This window comes from Haliotis rubra, unplaced genomic scaffold (genome assembly GCF_003918875.1).
Source record: "Haliotis rubra isolate DU_JTF1 unplaced genomic scaffold, ASM391887v1 Scf159, whole genome shotgun sequence".
In the NCBI taxonomy this organism is placed as follows: domain Eukaryota; kingdom Metazoa; phylum Mollusca; class Gastropoda; order Lepetellida; family Haliotidae; genus Haliotis; species Haliotis rubra.
The window spans coordinates 410001-424192 of NW_025765547.1; the positions used below are offsets into that span (position 1 = coordinate 410001).

The following is a 14192-nucleotide window of genomic DNA, read 5'->3' on the forward strand; positions in this document are numbered from 1 at the left end:
AGAGACGATCGAATAACAAGAGTCATTGTTGCTGTACAGATACTGTCAGCAAGCTTTCACTTCACTGGTAAAATGTAAAAACTGCGATATCACAAGTATCACATGTACATATATCGTCATCACCAAATATGGAATTACGAGAGACTTAAATTACTGCATGGGCAAAGAAAGATATATATCTCAGCAATACAGTAAAGCTCCATTACGAGAAAGAATAAGAAAACTAATTTGGGAATGGTTAAATAACTAATTGGTGAATATTAAAGAACAGAACTTGTATATATCACTCATGAATACGAGTGAGACCTCCAAAATCAGTATTATAGCAACGGGCAATGCATTCTAAATTAAAACGTAACTAAATTTAAAATCACGCACTGGACATTTAAGTAAACTTTGATGTCAGCCTTAATTACCATATGCATTCTTGTAGTGATATATATATTTTCGTGCTAAGAAACCCCAACGACGTACCAGAATGCGTGTTTGTGGTGCTTTCACTGGATAGTCTGGTCCACACTCGATTGTTTACAGACCGCGTCGTACAGCTATAATACTGCTGAATGCGGCATAAAAAACAGACTCGTGATATAGTCGGGAAATGTACAATCGACTCTGCTTTTAGCAGAGATTTCTTACGGATATGGAAAGGGCATATGCGCATAATTACTCAGTTAACAGCAGCACATGTAGCTTTACATATACGAGAAGTACTAAGCTCCACATTATCATCAGATGCAATTGTAACACCAAGGTCGCCTACCGCAACAACTCCTGACTAGATTTAATGGCGAGAAGAACACGTTCGGACAACATGAACTATTAGTCCTTTGTGATTTGCACCGACAAGGAGGCGCTCCAGGCATCGCTACACAATTAGCATCAGGTGCAACTTGGAAACTTTGACTGACTATGTTTCGTGTTTCATCTGCATGCATTACCTCATATATTAGTAAATATATAACATCAACGCCACAGAATAACCAGAATAATTTTTATAGCTGAACGACTAGTTAATAATTAACAAAGGGATATGAGGAATGAAGTGTACACACAGACATTTATATCCAAATCTATAAAGAGACGTGCATGTGCGTGCGTGTCTGTGAGTTCTGTGTGTGTGCGCTTGTACTATTCCAGACTTGCGCCAGATCCATGATGCTAGCCCCCAGAGATACCATACAACGGTAGGGATACCCAATCGGACAGATTGTACACATCGGACCAACTCAGTTGTTTATATGTCCACAGGAGCACCACCAAAGTTACAACAAGAACCATCTTCTATCTTTTATATATTTTCTTTTGATGAGGCCAGGGTTCGAACTACCGACCTTCCTCTACCAGTAGGCGCCGTATTCACTGTATCCACTAGGCCACGAACCCTCATACTTCTACACGGAAGCTGTGTGTATGCATAGTGGGAAATTAGTTGAGTTCACGATGAACAACAAAATTAAAAGAACCTAATGCTCTCGATTTTTTTTCCCACATTTATCTTTACGAGATGAATGATATTGACTGAAATCAATTCATTAATTAGTTCCTGTACAAGATTAAGATGACTGGTTTCATTTCACAAAACAAATGACATTAAACAATCAACGTTTTCCTTCGTGAAACACCCATTATTTCTAATCACAGTTTACATTGTTAAACATTTACCTGTTAAGTATGGGAATGGCGTGGTCAATTAGAAGGTTTTCTCAACTAAGTACGACTAAGGATAAGTATGGCTTAAGAATGGCCCTATGTGGATCGCGCCGATCGTGAGAATGGATTGTTCAGTACCCGCTGGTGACATAACAATCAATTAGTACTCTGGGCAAGGTATATTCACATAGACATTGTGTTGTTTTAATCAATCAGTCTCATGTTGTGTTCGACAAAAACACCGAGTGGTGCTAGAAAAACAGGTAGATGTGTGGACTAGGTACGTTTAGTGAATGGTGCAAGCACTCTCAATCGACCGCCTGCTCTTCAAGTGAGATACTGGGGGCAATACTCTTTTTAGTGTTCCATTTTCAAAATTTCTGTTGTGATTTTAAAAACAGTATGGTCAGTCTGATTCATCTAAAGTTTTGAAACGTGTCAATAATGAGTATATTTGCAGGCCTTACTGTTGTATTCATAAGGTATAAACTGATGAAAATTCTTTCTGTTAGTGTCCATACCATAGCTATGCCTTACATCCATGCTTGAAGAGCGGAACCTATCAAATGGATTTATAACAGGGTCTTCACACCTTATTCATTTAGTATATAACCATTAGCTTAACACACACATCGGGAATAAGGTTAAACGGGAAAATGTTTCGCGGACATCGGTGCGCAACTGCAAATATGGCATTCAAGTATGCCGTTTTTAAACAAAAAGAACTGCTGGAAATTGCAACAGTTTGGTCATTTTAACACGGGAAAATTCCAATCTGAACTGTATAAACAACTAAAAATAAAGCCATGTGTTTTCAAATAATTGTCAATTTCTACTTTCCGGGAGACAGAAATACCGTGTCCCGAAGGATTAACTGAGGAAAATATTCTGTCGTAATAAAACGTCCAATCTGACAAGAAACGCCAGTTAAGTAGCGTCAAAGTAACTTTCAGATAAGTTACATTTTTGTTGTGTGTTGTTGCACTTGTCTGTTGAGTGATGTGTAACTTTTGAAATCACTCCTGTCGTCTATGTATGTAATAATGGTTGCTTCTTGAGCAACGGGAGAACTGAGAAGCAGAAGCAGATCTAGAGATTGTTGTTTCTCATGTAGACTCACCATTCACAGTTTGATGGTAGTAGACTAAATTAACCGTGTCTTTCGTTCCAAACAAATTAATAGCTCAGTGAAAAACAACACCCAGCCACGTACAGTACTGCCTCAATCTACCCACACTGTTAAAACAAGGAAATGATTGAAACTAGACCAGCCCAATCTGCTTCAAAGACAAAGACCTTGATGCAGACTTCAGCCCAGCACAAAGTCATATCACACTGGGGATTAATGATGGGCCGATGTGTCGCGTAATTGGTGGACAGCGATAAGGGGTGGGACTTACTTTATCAAAACTTCGCTAATGTTTGTTTTCTACCCGCCGGAGAGGGCCAATCCACGTCAATCAGGATTTTAGCTGGGTATCATCGTACGGATAGATCTCACACGATTTTCACACTCTTAGAATTGTTGAATCCTAGCATTTCAGATATATGGAGACCGGTGTTCCCATGTTTAAGAAAAATTTAGATTCACTGCGTGTGTTGAGTGAGAAGCAGACGACAGGCTTGCTGGCACGTGCTTGTGTTGCAGACGACAACGTTTTGAGTGAGGCGTGCCAAGCAGACGACAGTTGTGGAAGAGGTGAAATGCAACACTCACTGTCATGATTTCAAATCTTGGATTATTTCACAAGGGGGAGACTATAAGCATCATTTAGAGTCAGAACATTATGAAACGGGAACTATACCCCATTCGCCTGTCACTTTGACTGCCATCATTCTGCATTACAGAATAGTTTGTTTATAGTTGATGAAGCGGAAGATCTCTTGACACACGCATGGTCGTCAAGGCATCGACGACGTCAATTTTGCGTATCAAAGATGTGCATGAAGAATCTTCACTTGACTAATTCTTGACGTATTTAAAATTGGAAAGATTTCCAAAACAAATAGAGACAGCTGAAAACAATATCTGAAATTCTGGGTGCTTTCCGAGGAACTTCCTGGGAGGCCAGAAATCATTTTCATGAATTTCCAGAGAAATTGCTGAAGGAAACGCAAGCTGTCCATCAATAGAATGGACGCCATGGCCTTAAACACGGTGTTGCCTGATGGACTCTATGACCTTGGGTCTCAAGGATATCACACCTATCCCCCGGGATCAACTCTGTGGTCCCCAAGAGTGGATTCCTACCCTCAACAAGACTTGCCTCACCACCCTCGACATTCTGAGACCAGGGATATACCCGGAGAACGAGCTCCAGAAGTTCCTGACCACGCAACAGGTAAGACATGTGAACTGTTAAACGTTGTGCAGCATTGGGGTAGTGGTTAAAGCGGCTGCTCGTCACGCTCATGACCTGTGGTCGATTCCCCTCATGGGTACCTGTGTCCCAGAATGGGATGTTACTGGAATATCGCTGAGCATCATAACATCTCACTCACTCACTCAGTACATATATCCAGTACTGGTTACGGTCGTTAAAATTCAAGCAGCGTTCAACTCCACTCATTCAATTACTGCCGGAGTTTGCTCAGGTCTACAAGTCACTCGGAACCCATTCAGAATCCAAACTTAAATCGCTAATGCAAATCTGTCCATAATTAACCTAATTACATACTGACACTGTCTTAGTTAACAAAACTACCTAAGAGGTACTTCTTTGGTGGATAATTTAGAAATTGTGAGACAATATTCGACTTTGTTATGAAAACTGTCAGATGTATTCACACTATCAATAGGTAGACTTCGTTCATTTCAACCATTACATGTTTGGGACTTATAATAATATAACGACTGATTTTAACAGTTTCCAAGAAGCACTGTTCTACTATCTGAACGTGCTGAAAACTTTGACCCCGGCTGACTTTCATTGGAAATGTTTATGCTAATAGTACAATAGTAATGTAAAAAGGTAACCTTGGTCAAAGACTCTCAGTCATGTTGATATGTTTTAGGAGATATTAGGCCTTCAATTCTTGCAACTGTTAAAATCATTTTTGCAGGACGGGTAAATGTAATGCCAATATTTCCGTAATTTGATAAAAACACATTTCCAGTTTTCCAAATGGAGCCCTATCTCATCCTTTAATTAAAAGCGCCCTTTCCTTACCCATGAGAATTCATGTTACGATCGTACGATTCGGGCTATATCAAGAGCATGTGTTGATGAATGACTGTGAAATAGTGATGATACCAGGTGTTCATGTAAAGGTGAAGATATCCTGCCCCGCCAGTGACCGGAATGTAGACACCAGATACTGCTGCAAAGTCTCGTTTAAAACTATGATGTGTCTTGGAAGTCCTAATCACGACATTGCTCCCGGAAGCTGGTAGCTGGTGGCCGTTCACAGTTTCTCGATACATCTTTCGATGATCAGTTAGAACGATAGAAACGTAATGCATAGACTACACCGTAGATGACGTCCCAATATGTTGTGTCTCCCAATACGATGGCAAAGGCACTGGATTTAAAGTTCCATACAGGTCAGGTGTTTATACTTGAATCTATATAAAAAAAACACCCAAAACCCACATTGTCATAACTTCATAGCCAGTGACCTCATAAGCTATGAAATACTCAATTCTGTTTCTGATCCACGTCAACAGTATTGTTGTATTTATTGTTTATACCGTCACACAGCAATATTGGAGATATATGACAGTGGACTGTAATCGCACAACTAAAGACACCGTTAAGGACATTGTGTGTCCCATCCTGTCCACAGAGTACTGAGGTTTGTTGACGGTAGGCCAGGGTAGTGTATCCACCGCTGTGCCAATCCAACTGAAATTATCATGTGATAAAGTAGGTGACGCTGTGCGTTTTGGTGTTTTTTTTAACCTTTTCCCTAACTTCCTGTTAGTCACTTTGAACTAGTTGTAGACAATGGGATTATAGGATTACTCATTGCTCGTCTGTGAACAATGTATATCCCAAACAATGATGATTCATAGTTCATAGAAAATATATTTGTGCATTTGATCTTTCATCTTATCATCGAAAATGTTCATCAGACAAAACACTGGCATGAGTGTACACCTGACACAAATACACTGACTCATGTCCGGGGCGGTCCGGCAGCAGCCTGGTTTCTTAACACAACCAACGCTGTACAAAAATGCATAAAAATATCTCACTATAATTTAAGAACATAGATCAAAGGACAATGCTATGCTTCTTACATCGTGCTGTGTGATGGTTTTGAAGTGATGATAAAGGTTTCTGAGGGAGATGGTTTCCATTCCGTGACACTACGAGACTGTTGATCTGGCTTGGTCTTGGGTTTCAGTGATCCACACAATTACCACCACTATTTTCTCTTTCACTCTCAGTGGAATCAGCGGATACTCGACAGTAGTTATTGACTGTCGTTGACATTTGATATTAACTGTCATTCCTGCTACTTACTTACATTTAGCGCCACTGCTACAACTCTTAATGCATACATGTTACCTCGCTATAGTCAGTGTTCATTTTCATGTTTTTACCATTAAGAATAACGGTATAAGGACGCGTGTCACGTGCAATGTAGTTATTGTCAGCATGGTCTTATTTGTCCAGATGAAAAAACAACCCAAAAAGCCATTGTTCAAAGAGTTAATGTTTTCTGAGCGATGTGATTGCACATGTTCAACCGATTGAACAAATCCTCTTCCTGCATCCAGTTACATGAAGGTAAACGTATGTCATTCACTAACCATACTAGCTGATACATCACGATATCTGCTTCCTACCCATATAAAGAAAGAAAGAAATATACACCGAGACACCCCAGTGAAGCTAGATAACGGTAATAAGTAATTGAACAAATACTCTTAATCGCGACGATAGTGTCCCAAATGGAATTGTGGGATTTACAAATGTGGAACTCACGACTCGCAATGTCCTTTTGTGTATATGCCATTGGGTAATAGATAGTTTCACTGTGTAAGGTGACTTAATAATCAATCATTAATGTACATTTCTTAATTTTCACAGGTTTTTTTCTGTTACGTCAAATGAAATCTGTCTCATGATCTTAAACGCGACACTGAAGCCCGGTTTACCTCACCTCGCCCGATCTAGCAGATGACCCAGGCTGATTAATATCTGTAGTCGACGTTCTGTACAATCAGACATCTTGTCCCCAAAAGGACAAACATGATTTTCATTCAATCAGTTGAATTAACTAGTTGTTTATGAGTATGACACAATTTGTAAATATCAACCAATATATAGTTGTAAAGAAAATAGTATCTGAAATAACAATACACTTCATGACCGGGTCAGGAACACCTTGACTTTATCGGGAAGGGAGTCACTCCCAGGCTCATTGACGGAAACCAAACATACTGTTTACCTTTAACTACTTGAATGTCAGAATGATAAATCATATGTACACTTTGTGACATGTTTGGGTCCAGTGGTATTGCTCAGAATACTGCTGGTGGTCGGCCAAGTATGATTATGAATAAAAACCGTTTAGGGAAAAAAGTTGATGTATTTCCAAGTTTTAACGCTAAATGCGAGAAAGAAAACATCTTATTCTGTAATAGTTCTTCTATTTATATGATTTTCAATAACAAAATAGCATCAATGCGTTTTAATAACAGGATTAGTTTAATCACTGTACGTACACATAATACAGTAAAACATGGGTAGATAACGATGAATAAGTCATACTACGGTTTATAAATAACATCCTATTTAAACGAGTATATGTTTATACGGCAAAACCGAAGTATACGTCCATACAAAATGAGATGGCACCAGCAGCACCTTTGGAGACTTTGAAAATTTGAAAAAATAATCTCATCTACCCAAGACTGAAACAATTTCTGTTGAAGAAATACACCAGCGTGTGGATATGGTGTCGTTCAAGGTGTATACAGCAATTTGAGGAGAAGGGTGGGTTGGGTGCACAAATTCTATAACTGTGCTAAATATTTGGGTGGCAAATGAGGTAGCGATAACGAAAACAAACACACACCCTGACAATATTTATTTATTTATTTATTTATTTATTTATTTATTTATTTATTTATTTATTTATTTATTTATTTATTTATTTATTTATTTATTTATTTATTTATTTATTTATTTATTTATTTATTTATTCTAAATCTGCCCATGTAGAGACATGTACAATTAGCAGTATATTGACTGTATTATAAGATGTCAGTGTAGAGGTGAATAGGTGCGATATATATATATATATATATATACAATGTATACCGAACCCTATCAAAGACGATATTTTGTCGTTGTCTTTACACGGTATCCTCTGTACGTTAATTTGCATAATCTATGACTCTTCATGAATATTACACAAACTTATAGAATAACGCCCGGAAATCCCCTCATGGAAGATTGGGTTTCCAGTAATTGGAAATTCGGAAATCTCACAGACTCCTTGTCTGGGAAAAGACGGTCCAAGTGTGGTATTAACTGCGATGTCTACGTTAGTTCCGGGACGCTAGAAGGTCCTCATGTGATTCTCAATGCTAGGCATTAGCATGTGATAACGGTCAGAGTGCTATTGACACCCCTGTCGTAAATAGTGGACAGTTCGGCTTACCTGGAGGGGTGGGAACACTGGTAATGGAGGGGGCGGAGAAGTATAAAGTTCGCGGCGAGAGGGTAAGGCAGTGGCCTTCAACGAGAAGGCATGATGAAGTATAAAGGAAGAAAAGGAGAACTCTTTTTTTCGTTATAAATAACTGATTTCGTGGTTGCTGGTGGTGGTTATTTTGTCTGGGATCGTCCTCTATTTCCTGATGGAATTTTAAAAATAAGATAAACCCGATTTATTTTACGCTCCCCGGATTGTTCAGAGTGCAAAATGATAATAACCCCCCAAAATCAAATGGACAATTATTTCCCTGTTCCGAATAAATCTCCGCTAAAAGTGGAGTCCATTGTGCGATCCTCACTGTCATAAGAACAAACAGCGATGCCATATCGGTGGCACACGACACAGACATACAAAAGCAAACCTCTGAACTGACTCATGAAAACCGCTTCGAATCAATAAATATAAGATATGTATTGGTTTGCATTGTGTTTCTGTATTTTTAAAGGAAATACGATATAATATGTTCTTTTTGTTAAGATAGATATGAGACTCCCAAGGCCTCTTGTCTATCAGGGATGTAGGTTACATTTATCAGAAACAGTACATGTTGATCGTTGATAGTAGATCATACGATATTGATAGCCGCGTGAGCTAGTGACCAATAACTAAACTCCAAAAACTCAAAACAAGATTACTATATGTCCAAAGTCATCAAGTGGGCATTACGTCTCCATTCAAAGTCCTTGTACATCCAAAGATATTAATATCATTAACAACTCTGTGAATTTTCTATTTTTAAATACGTTAACCCTTCGAAACATTGTTAGCAAGCTCGATTCTTCGATCCATACTATGGACAGATCTGGTAATTCAACAACTATATTATGTACTATGTTGTACTGTAGGTCGTATGGTCTTGTATGCAAATGTGTCCAAAGGCATCAAGTGGGCATTACGTCTCCATTCAAAGTCTCTGTACATCCTCTGATATTAATATCATCAACAACTCTGTGAAATATTTGAAATACGTTTATTTTGCGGAACATTGTTAGCAAACTCGTTTCTTCGATCCATACTATGTACACATTTGGGGTAACTCAATAACTATATTATGTACTATTTTGTACTGTAGGTCGTATGGCCTCATAGGAAAATCTCTCTCTCTCTCTCTCTCTCTCTCTCTCTCTCTCTCTCTCTCTCTCTCTCTCTCTCTCTCTCTCTCTCTCTCTCTCTCTCTCTCTCTCTCTCTCTCTCTCTCTCTCTCTCTCTCTCTCTCTCTCTCTCTCTCTCTCATAACAAGATTACAAGATTACTAAGTCAGCCAGTATTTCCGTATTCTAGAGCCCTGTAATTCAGAAGAAAATATATTTAATTATCTATGAGATTGTTTCAAAAAATATTACCCTTCAGTTTTATATTGGACATTTTTTCTCAATTAAAGGTGAAATTTCTGGTTTGATAAAGCGCAATTATGAACACAAGCTGATTGCACAAATATACCATTCCTCTGTTAAAACTGAAACCACTCCAACAATTGTCATATAATTACATATCAAATGAGACATTAGTTGCACTGGAATAGTGTCCGAGGATATGGTATTATTTTATTTAACATGTTGATGATTATTATGATGGGGTGAGGTGTTGTCTTGTTTCTTGTACGGGATGCGTGTATAATGCAAAGCCACAACCATATGCATATACTGTGGAAACAATTTGTTTGTTACCTGTGATTTAGTCAGGTGTGTTTATGTTCAATGGGTGGACGCTTACGTTTTCCGAAACACCCGGTGTCGTCATGGTGTCATTGAGATTTAGAAACACTTGCTCATAAAAGTGGTAAACGGACAGGGCACTCTGCTTTCAGTCGATGTCTCTGCTGGTTGTGCCAATGGTGTTTGTTGCTATTGTGGTACAGCATCATGATTAGTATATACCTATCATGGTGAGGTGAAATGGGGTTCAATCACGTGATTCCAGACGTGATATTCATCAAAGAACGGAACCGAGTATTTACCGATCGCATCGATAATGAGTTATCACCAGTTAGATAACAGAAACATTACGCAATCACCGAAACTAACAAATATTGACCCTGTCCCAACAAAGATAACCAAGTTGACAAAACTTATACAATTCGTTATGACCAGTCTAAACTGTTTACCCTCCTGATTAGCGCGGTGACGGGTATTAGTTCATCAATCCAGTTGTATGGCAAGGCATTAAGACAATCAGCCTGTGTAATGGTTTGCAATAGTTAATTTATAGTTTCAAACTCATCATTCATGTCTGGAAACAGTAAGTCACGTGATATCAGTTAAAGGCACGCCTGTCATAATTTGTAATATACACATTCAGAAAATATCATTATATAATGGTTATTGATATGATTATTGAGAGTTTTTACGTATATGAATACTTCAGATCTCCACTGTATTTGATCGTGTCCGCCGTGAAATGATATAACGTTATTCGGTTATGTTAAACCCCATTTTATTGAAATAAGATAATTTCACAAACAGTGTTCAATTATAAACAGAATGACAAAAATATAAATCAGTATTTTTAAAAAGAAGTTAATAATGAGTTTTTAATGAGTTTTTGCAAGTTAAACTCTCGGGTTTGTATTACAAAGAAATATAATTTAACATGATTTTTAATTATATATTCTATCTAAAACGCGTATTAAAAAAAGGGTTATACTTAGTCTAATCATATATGAAAGAATTCAGTCTATTCGATCTATGTGTATAATTATCCATCTTTCAAACTAAGAATAATAATAACTGATTGAACCAACAATTTTGATACATATTAATATAAAACATCCGACTAAATCTCACGTCTAAAAGAAATGACGTTCTTTTACAACGGTCAGTTTGTATTCCGGTCGCAATCTCAGATCCTCAGGAAGTATACAATTGTATTTCTTCAGGTTTCTGATACAAAATACATGTCCAATACGATCGGCGCATTGAAGAGATGCTGGTAAATATTTCAATGTCATGAATACGCAATTCTTCTAAACCCGGGAAATATAATAATCTAATAATTATAGTTGTATGCTACTCTTTAAGTATCTTTAGTTACTTGGAGAGTTGAGTATACAGACACTATAACGACACGAAGTTCGTATGATATTTTCTCCTGGCAACTGGCAAGTGCCCCAAGGGGCGGTCCTTAAGAGTCGGTGGTTGCCGAGGTGTAGACCAGAGACACACTGCTCATTTAATGCGCTGACTATCTCGCGGCTTGTGTGGAGCTCATGATATGCTCATTCGGACCAAGAGAATTTCATAGTGAGAGTCTATATATGTAGATTGGGTGCCCCAGGGTGTTAGTGTGAACATGTTAAGTAAAGATTTGTGAAGTGCAGGGCTGAGTTGTAAGGCTGTAATTGTTGGCTTTCCTTGAAGAGCGTGATAGTCAGTAAAATATGAATGAACTTCAGAATCGTTCAAAGGAGAGGAAAAGATTTATCGCCTTTATAAAGTTTTCATGGTTTTCAGTTAAACAGCCTTATTTTAATGCTTGTGTTTTAGGCAGTAAACCTGTTTGATCGGATGTTTCAGAACCAGAGGTCTCGAAGACCACAATACATTCAGAGATGATCGAGATAATGCAACACTTGCAAGTTAAATTACAAAAGCTGGATGAATTTAATTGGGTACACATTGTGAATTTGGGAAATATGTTTTGTTTGTAATATCTGTTTAGGAATATATACACATCAAAAGAAAGTGTCACATTCTGTTTGTTTGTTTGCGTACACCCTTTCAAATATGATGTTACTGCTTTCAATCGAAAAACAAGAAATCATTTAAAATGTTATTTAATGCATAACATAAAACAGAAACGATACCATAATATGTTATCTAAAACTGACATTACTTCTAGGACACAGTTTCTTTGTATTGGTTTCTGTATATTGGTTGTTTGTGGGCCACTAACACTTTCTATGGATATTGTTGAGTGATGGGTGCTACCGTTAGTAAATGGCCATGGCATCCTTACCCGTTTCGCGGACAGCTAGTGTAATCGCTGATTTTCAGATAAATTTCACCGTTATTTTGCATTTGAAGCCAGATAGAATCTGTTTCCGGGGATATTCTGCAGTAGTAATACCATGGTGTTGACTTTTAAAATTAAACTAAGGCTTTTGTTTATCGTATCACATATATCCTTTATATGCATGACATAGGTCTTTGGCTTGACTGTGTGATATACAGACCTATTCAAATTGAATTTCCTATCATATGTAATCAGACAATGACCTGTATTAAGTAAGTTCTTATCTGTTGTTTCCTGTAATTCTTCTTTCCATACATGACATAGGAGCCAGTTGGCTCGTCCATTAGCTTAAACAGTATTATCTTGTCAAATCTGAGTCTACAAGAAAGACGTATGGCCCAAAGCGTCTACCTTGCAGTACTCCAATGTACGAAACGTTTATGTTGTGATGTAAATCAGCGGGGATTATTGGACAATCTTTACTCTGTTCATTTGTTGTGGGTATGTTGGGGATACAACTACCCTGGTGACGCTTAGTCGATTTATATTCAAGTGATATGTACAGTTCTTTGGAACAATCCTTGCATATTTGTGATGAAAGTTGTTATTAAGTGAACAAATTATCTTCTTTACGTCCAGACCGCTCTCAGACACTTACGGAACATAAGAATGTCAGAAAAATGTACATAGTATTAATTCATAGAAACATGTGTGTAATATGTTCTGTTATTTACTGATCTTGAGGAGGACTCAGATATAAATTGTAAGGCATCACTGTACATAGCGTGATCTATTTAAGTTTTTCTCTTTCAAGTGCAAGAATACATGAAATATACATCTCAAAAGATGAATGCATTCCAAATGCTATTATTTGTAACGAGGAGTAGAGTTTCGATTAGCGTTTTTATGCTTTTCATTGCACCCGTTCGTCAAATTATATTGCTGAGTACGGCGTAAAACTAAACTCACTCAAAACTCAAATTATATTGCTCGTATTTCACCATAGGTAAATGCTCAAGGCGTTATATTATTTCTACATTGGTCAACAGATCCACCTAAACTCGATTTTCATTCTCATCTTCATAGGTGGTATACAATCGTACATCTTTCATCCATGCATTAACCGAAAGTCACAGCCGCCTTTGGATTCCATGGTTCGTTGTATAATATTGTTAAGATGTACGTACGATGCAGGTCTGAATATTTAAATTTACAAACATTTCTGAACATATTAGTTCCTATGTAGGGGCGGTGGAGTAGCCTAGTGGTGAAAGCGTTGGCTCGTCACGCCGAAGACCCGGGTTCGAATCCCCACATGGGTACAATGTGTGAAGCCCATTTCTGGTGTCCCCCGCCGTGATGTTGCTGGAATATTGCTAAACGCGGCGTAAAACCAAACTCAGTCAGTCAGTCAGTCCTATATAAATCTTGAATTGAACACGCTAACACGACATGGTAACATAGATATACTTTAGAAGAGATATTTCTCATAAATATATTCTATGTAGAATAATCTTGATATGTAACTATCCATTAACTACAGTTAATGTTCATGATCTATCAATTGAGTTTTCAAATCCCGAACATATCTTGTATTATTGACGGCTCCATTATATGTTAAAATCCTACCGGTGACCAATGTTGACATGTAACATCCATTAACAATGTAGTGATCCGGTGTTTGTCAAATGCTTTCAGTTGAGTTATAGAAAGTTCAATATTTATGATATTGTTCAAGGCTCCATTACAGAGTATACAATCAACGCATTACGTCTCTGTAACGCTAATCAATGACTCAACGCCTCCACAGATGGCGCAAGCGTTACGTTATCTCTCGCTGAAATAACCGAGTGTCCTTCAGCGTCTGAAGAGGGGAGAAAGTAAACAAGAGACAATCGTCAGCAGCGCCAGCT

The 14192-nt window shown here is 37.9% G+C and overlaps 1 protein-coding gene across 1 annotated transcript in view; it reads left to right on the top strand.

Moving 5' to 3' along the window:
- Positions 1-3481: 3481 nt before the first annotated feature.
- The window catches only part of LOC124271217 (DNA-binding protein RFX6-like), a 46600-nt gene continuing 35889 nt past the window's right edge, over positions 3482-14192 (top strand). The window contains exon 1 of the mRNA XM_046706294.1: positions 3482-3995. Coding sequence (XP_046562250.1) covers positions 3822-3995 — 174 coding nt within the window. The 5' untranslated portion in view covers positions 3482-3821. The remainder of the gene's footprint in view (positions 3996-14192) is intronic.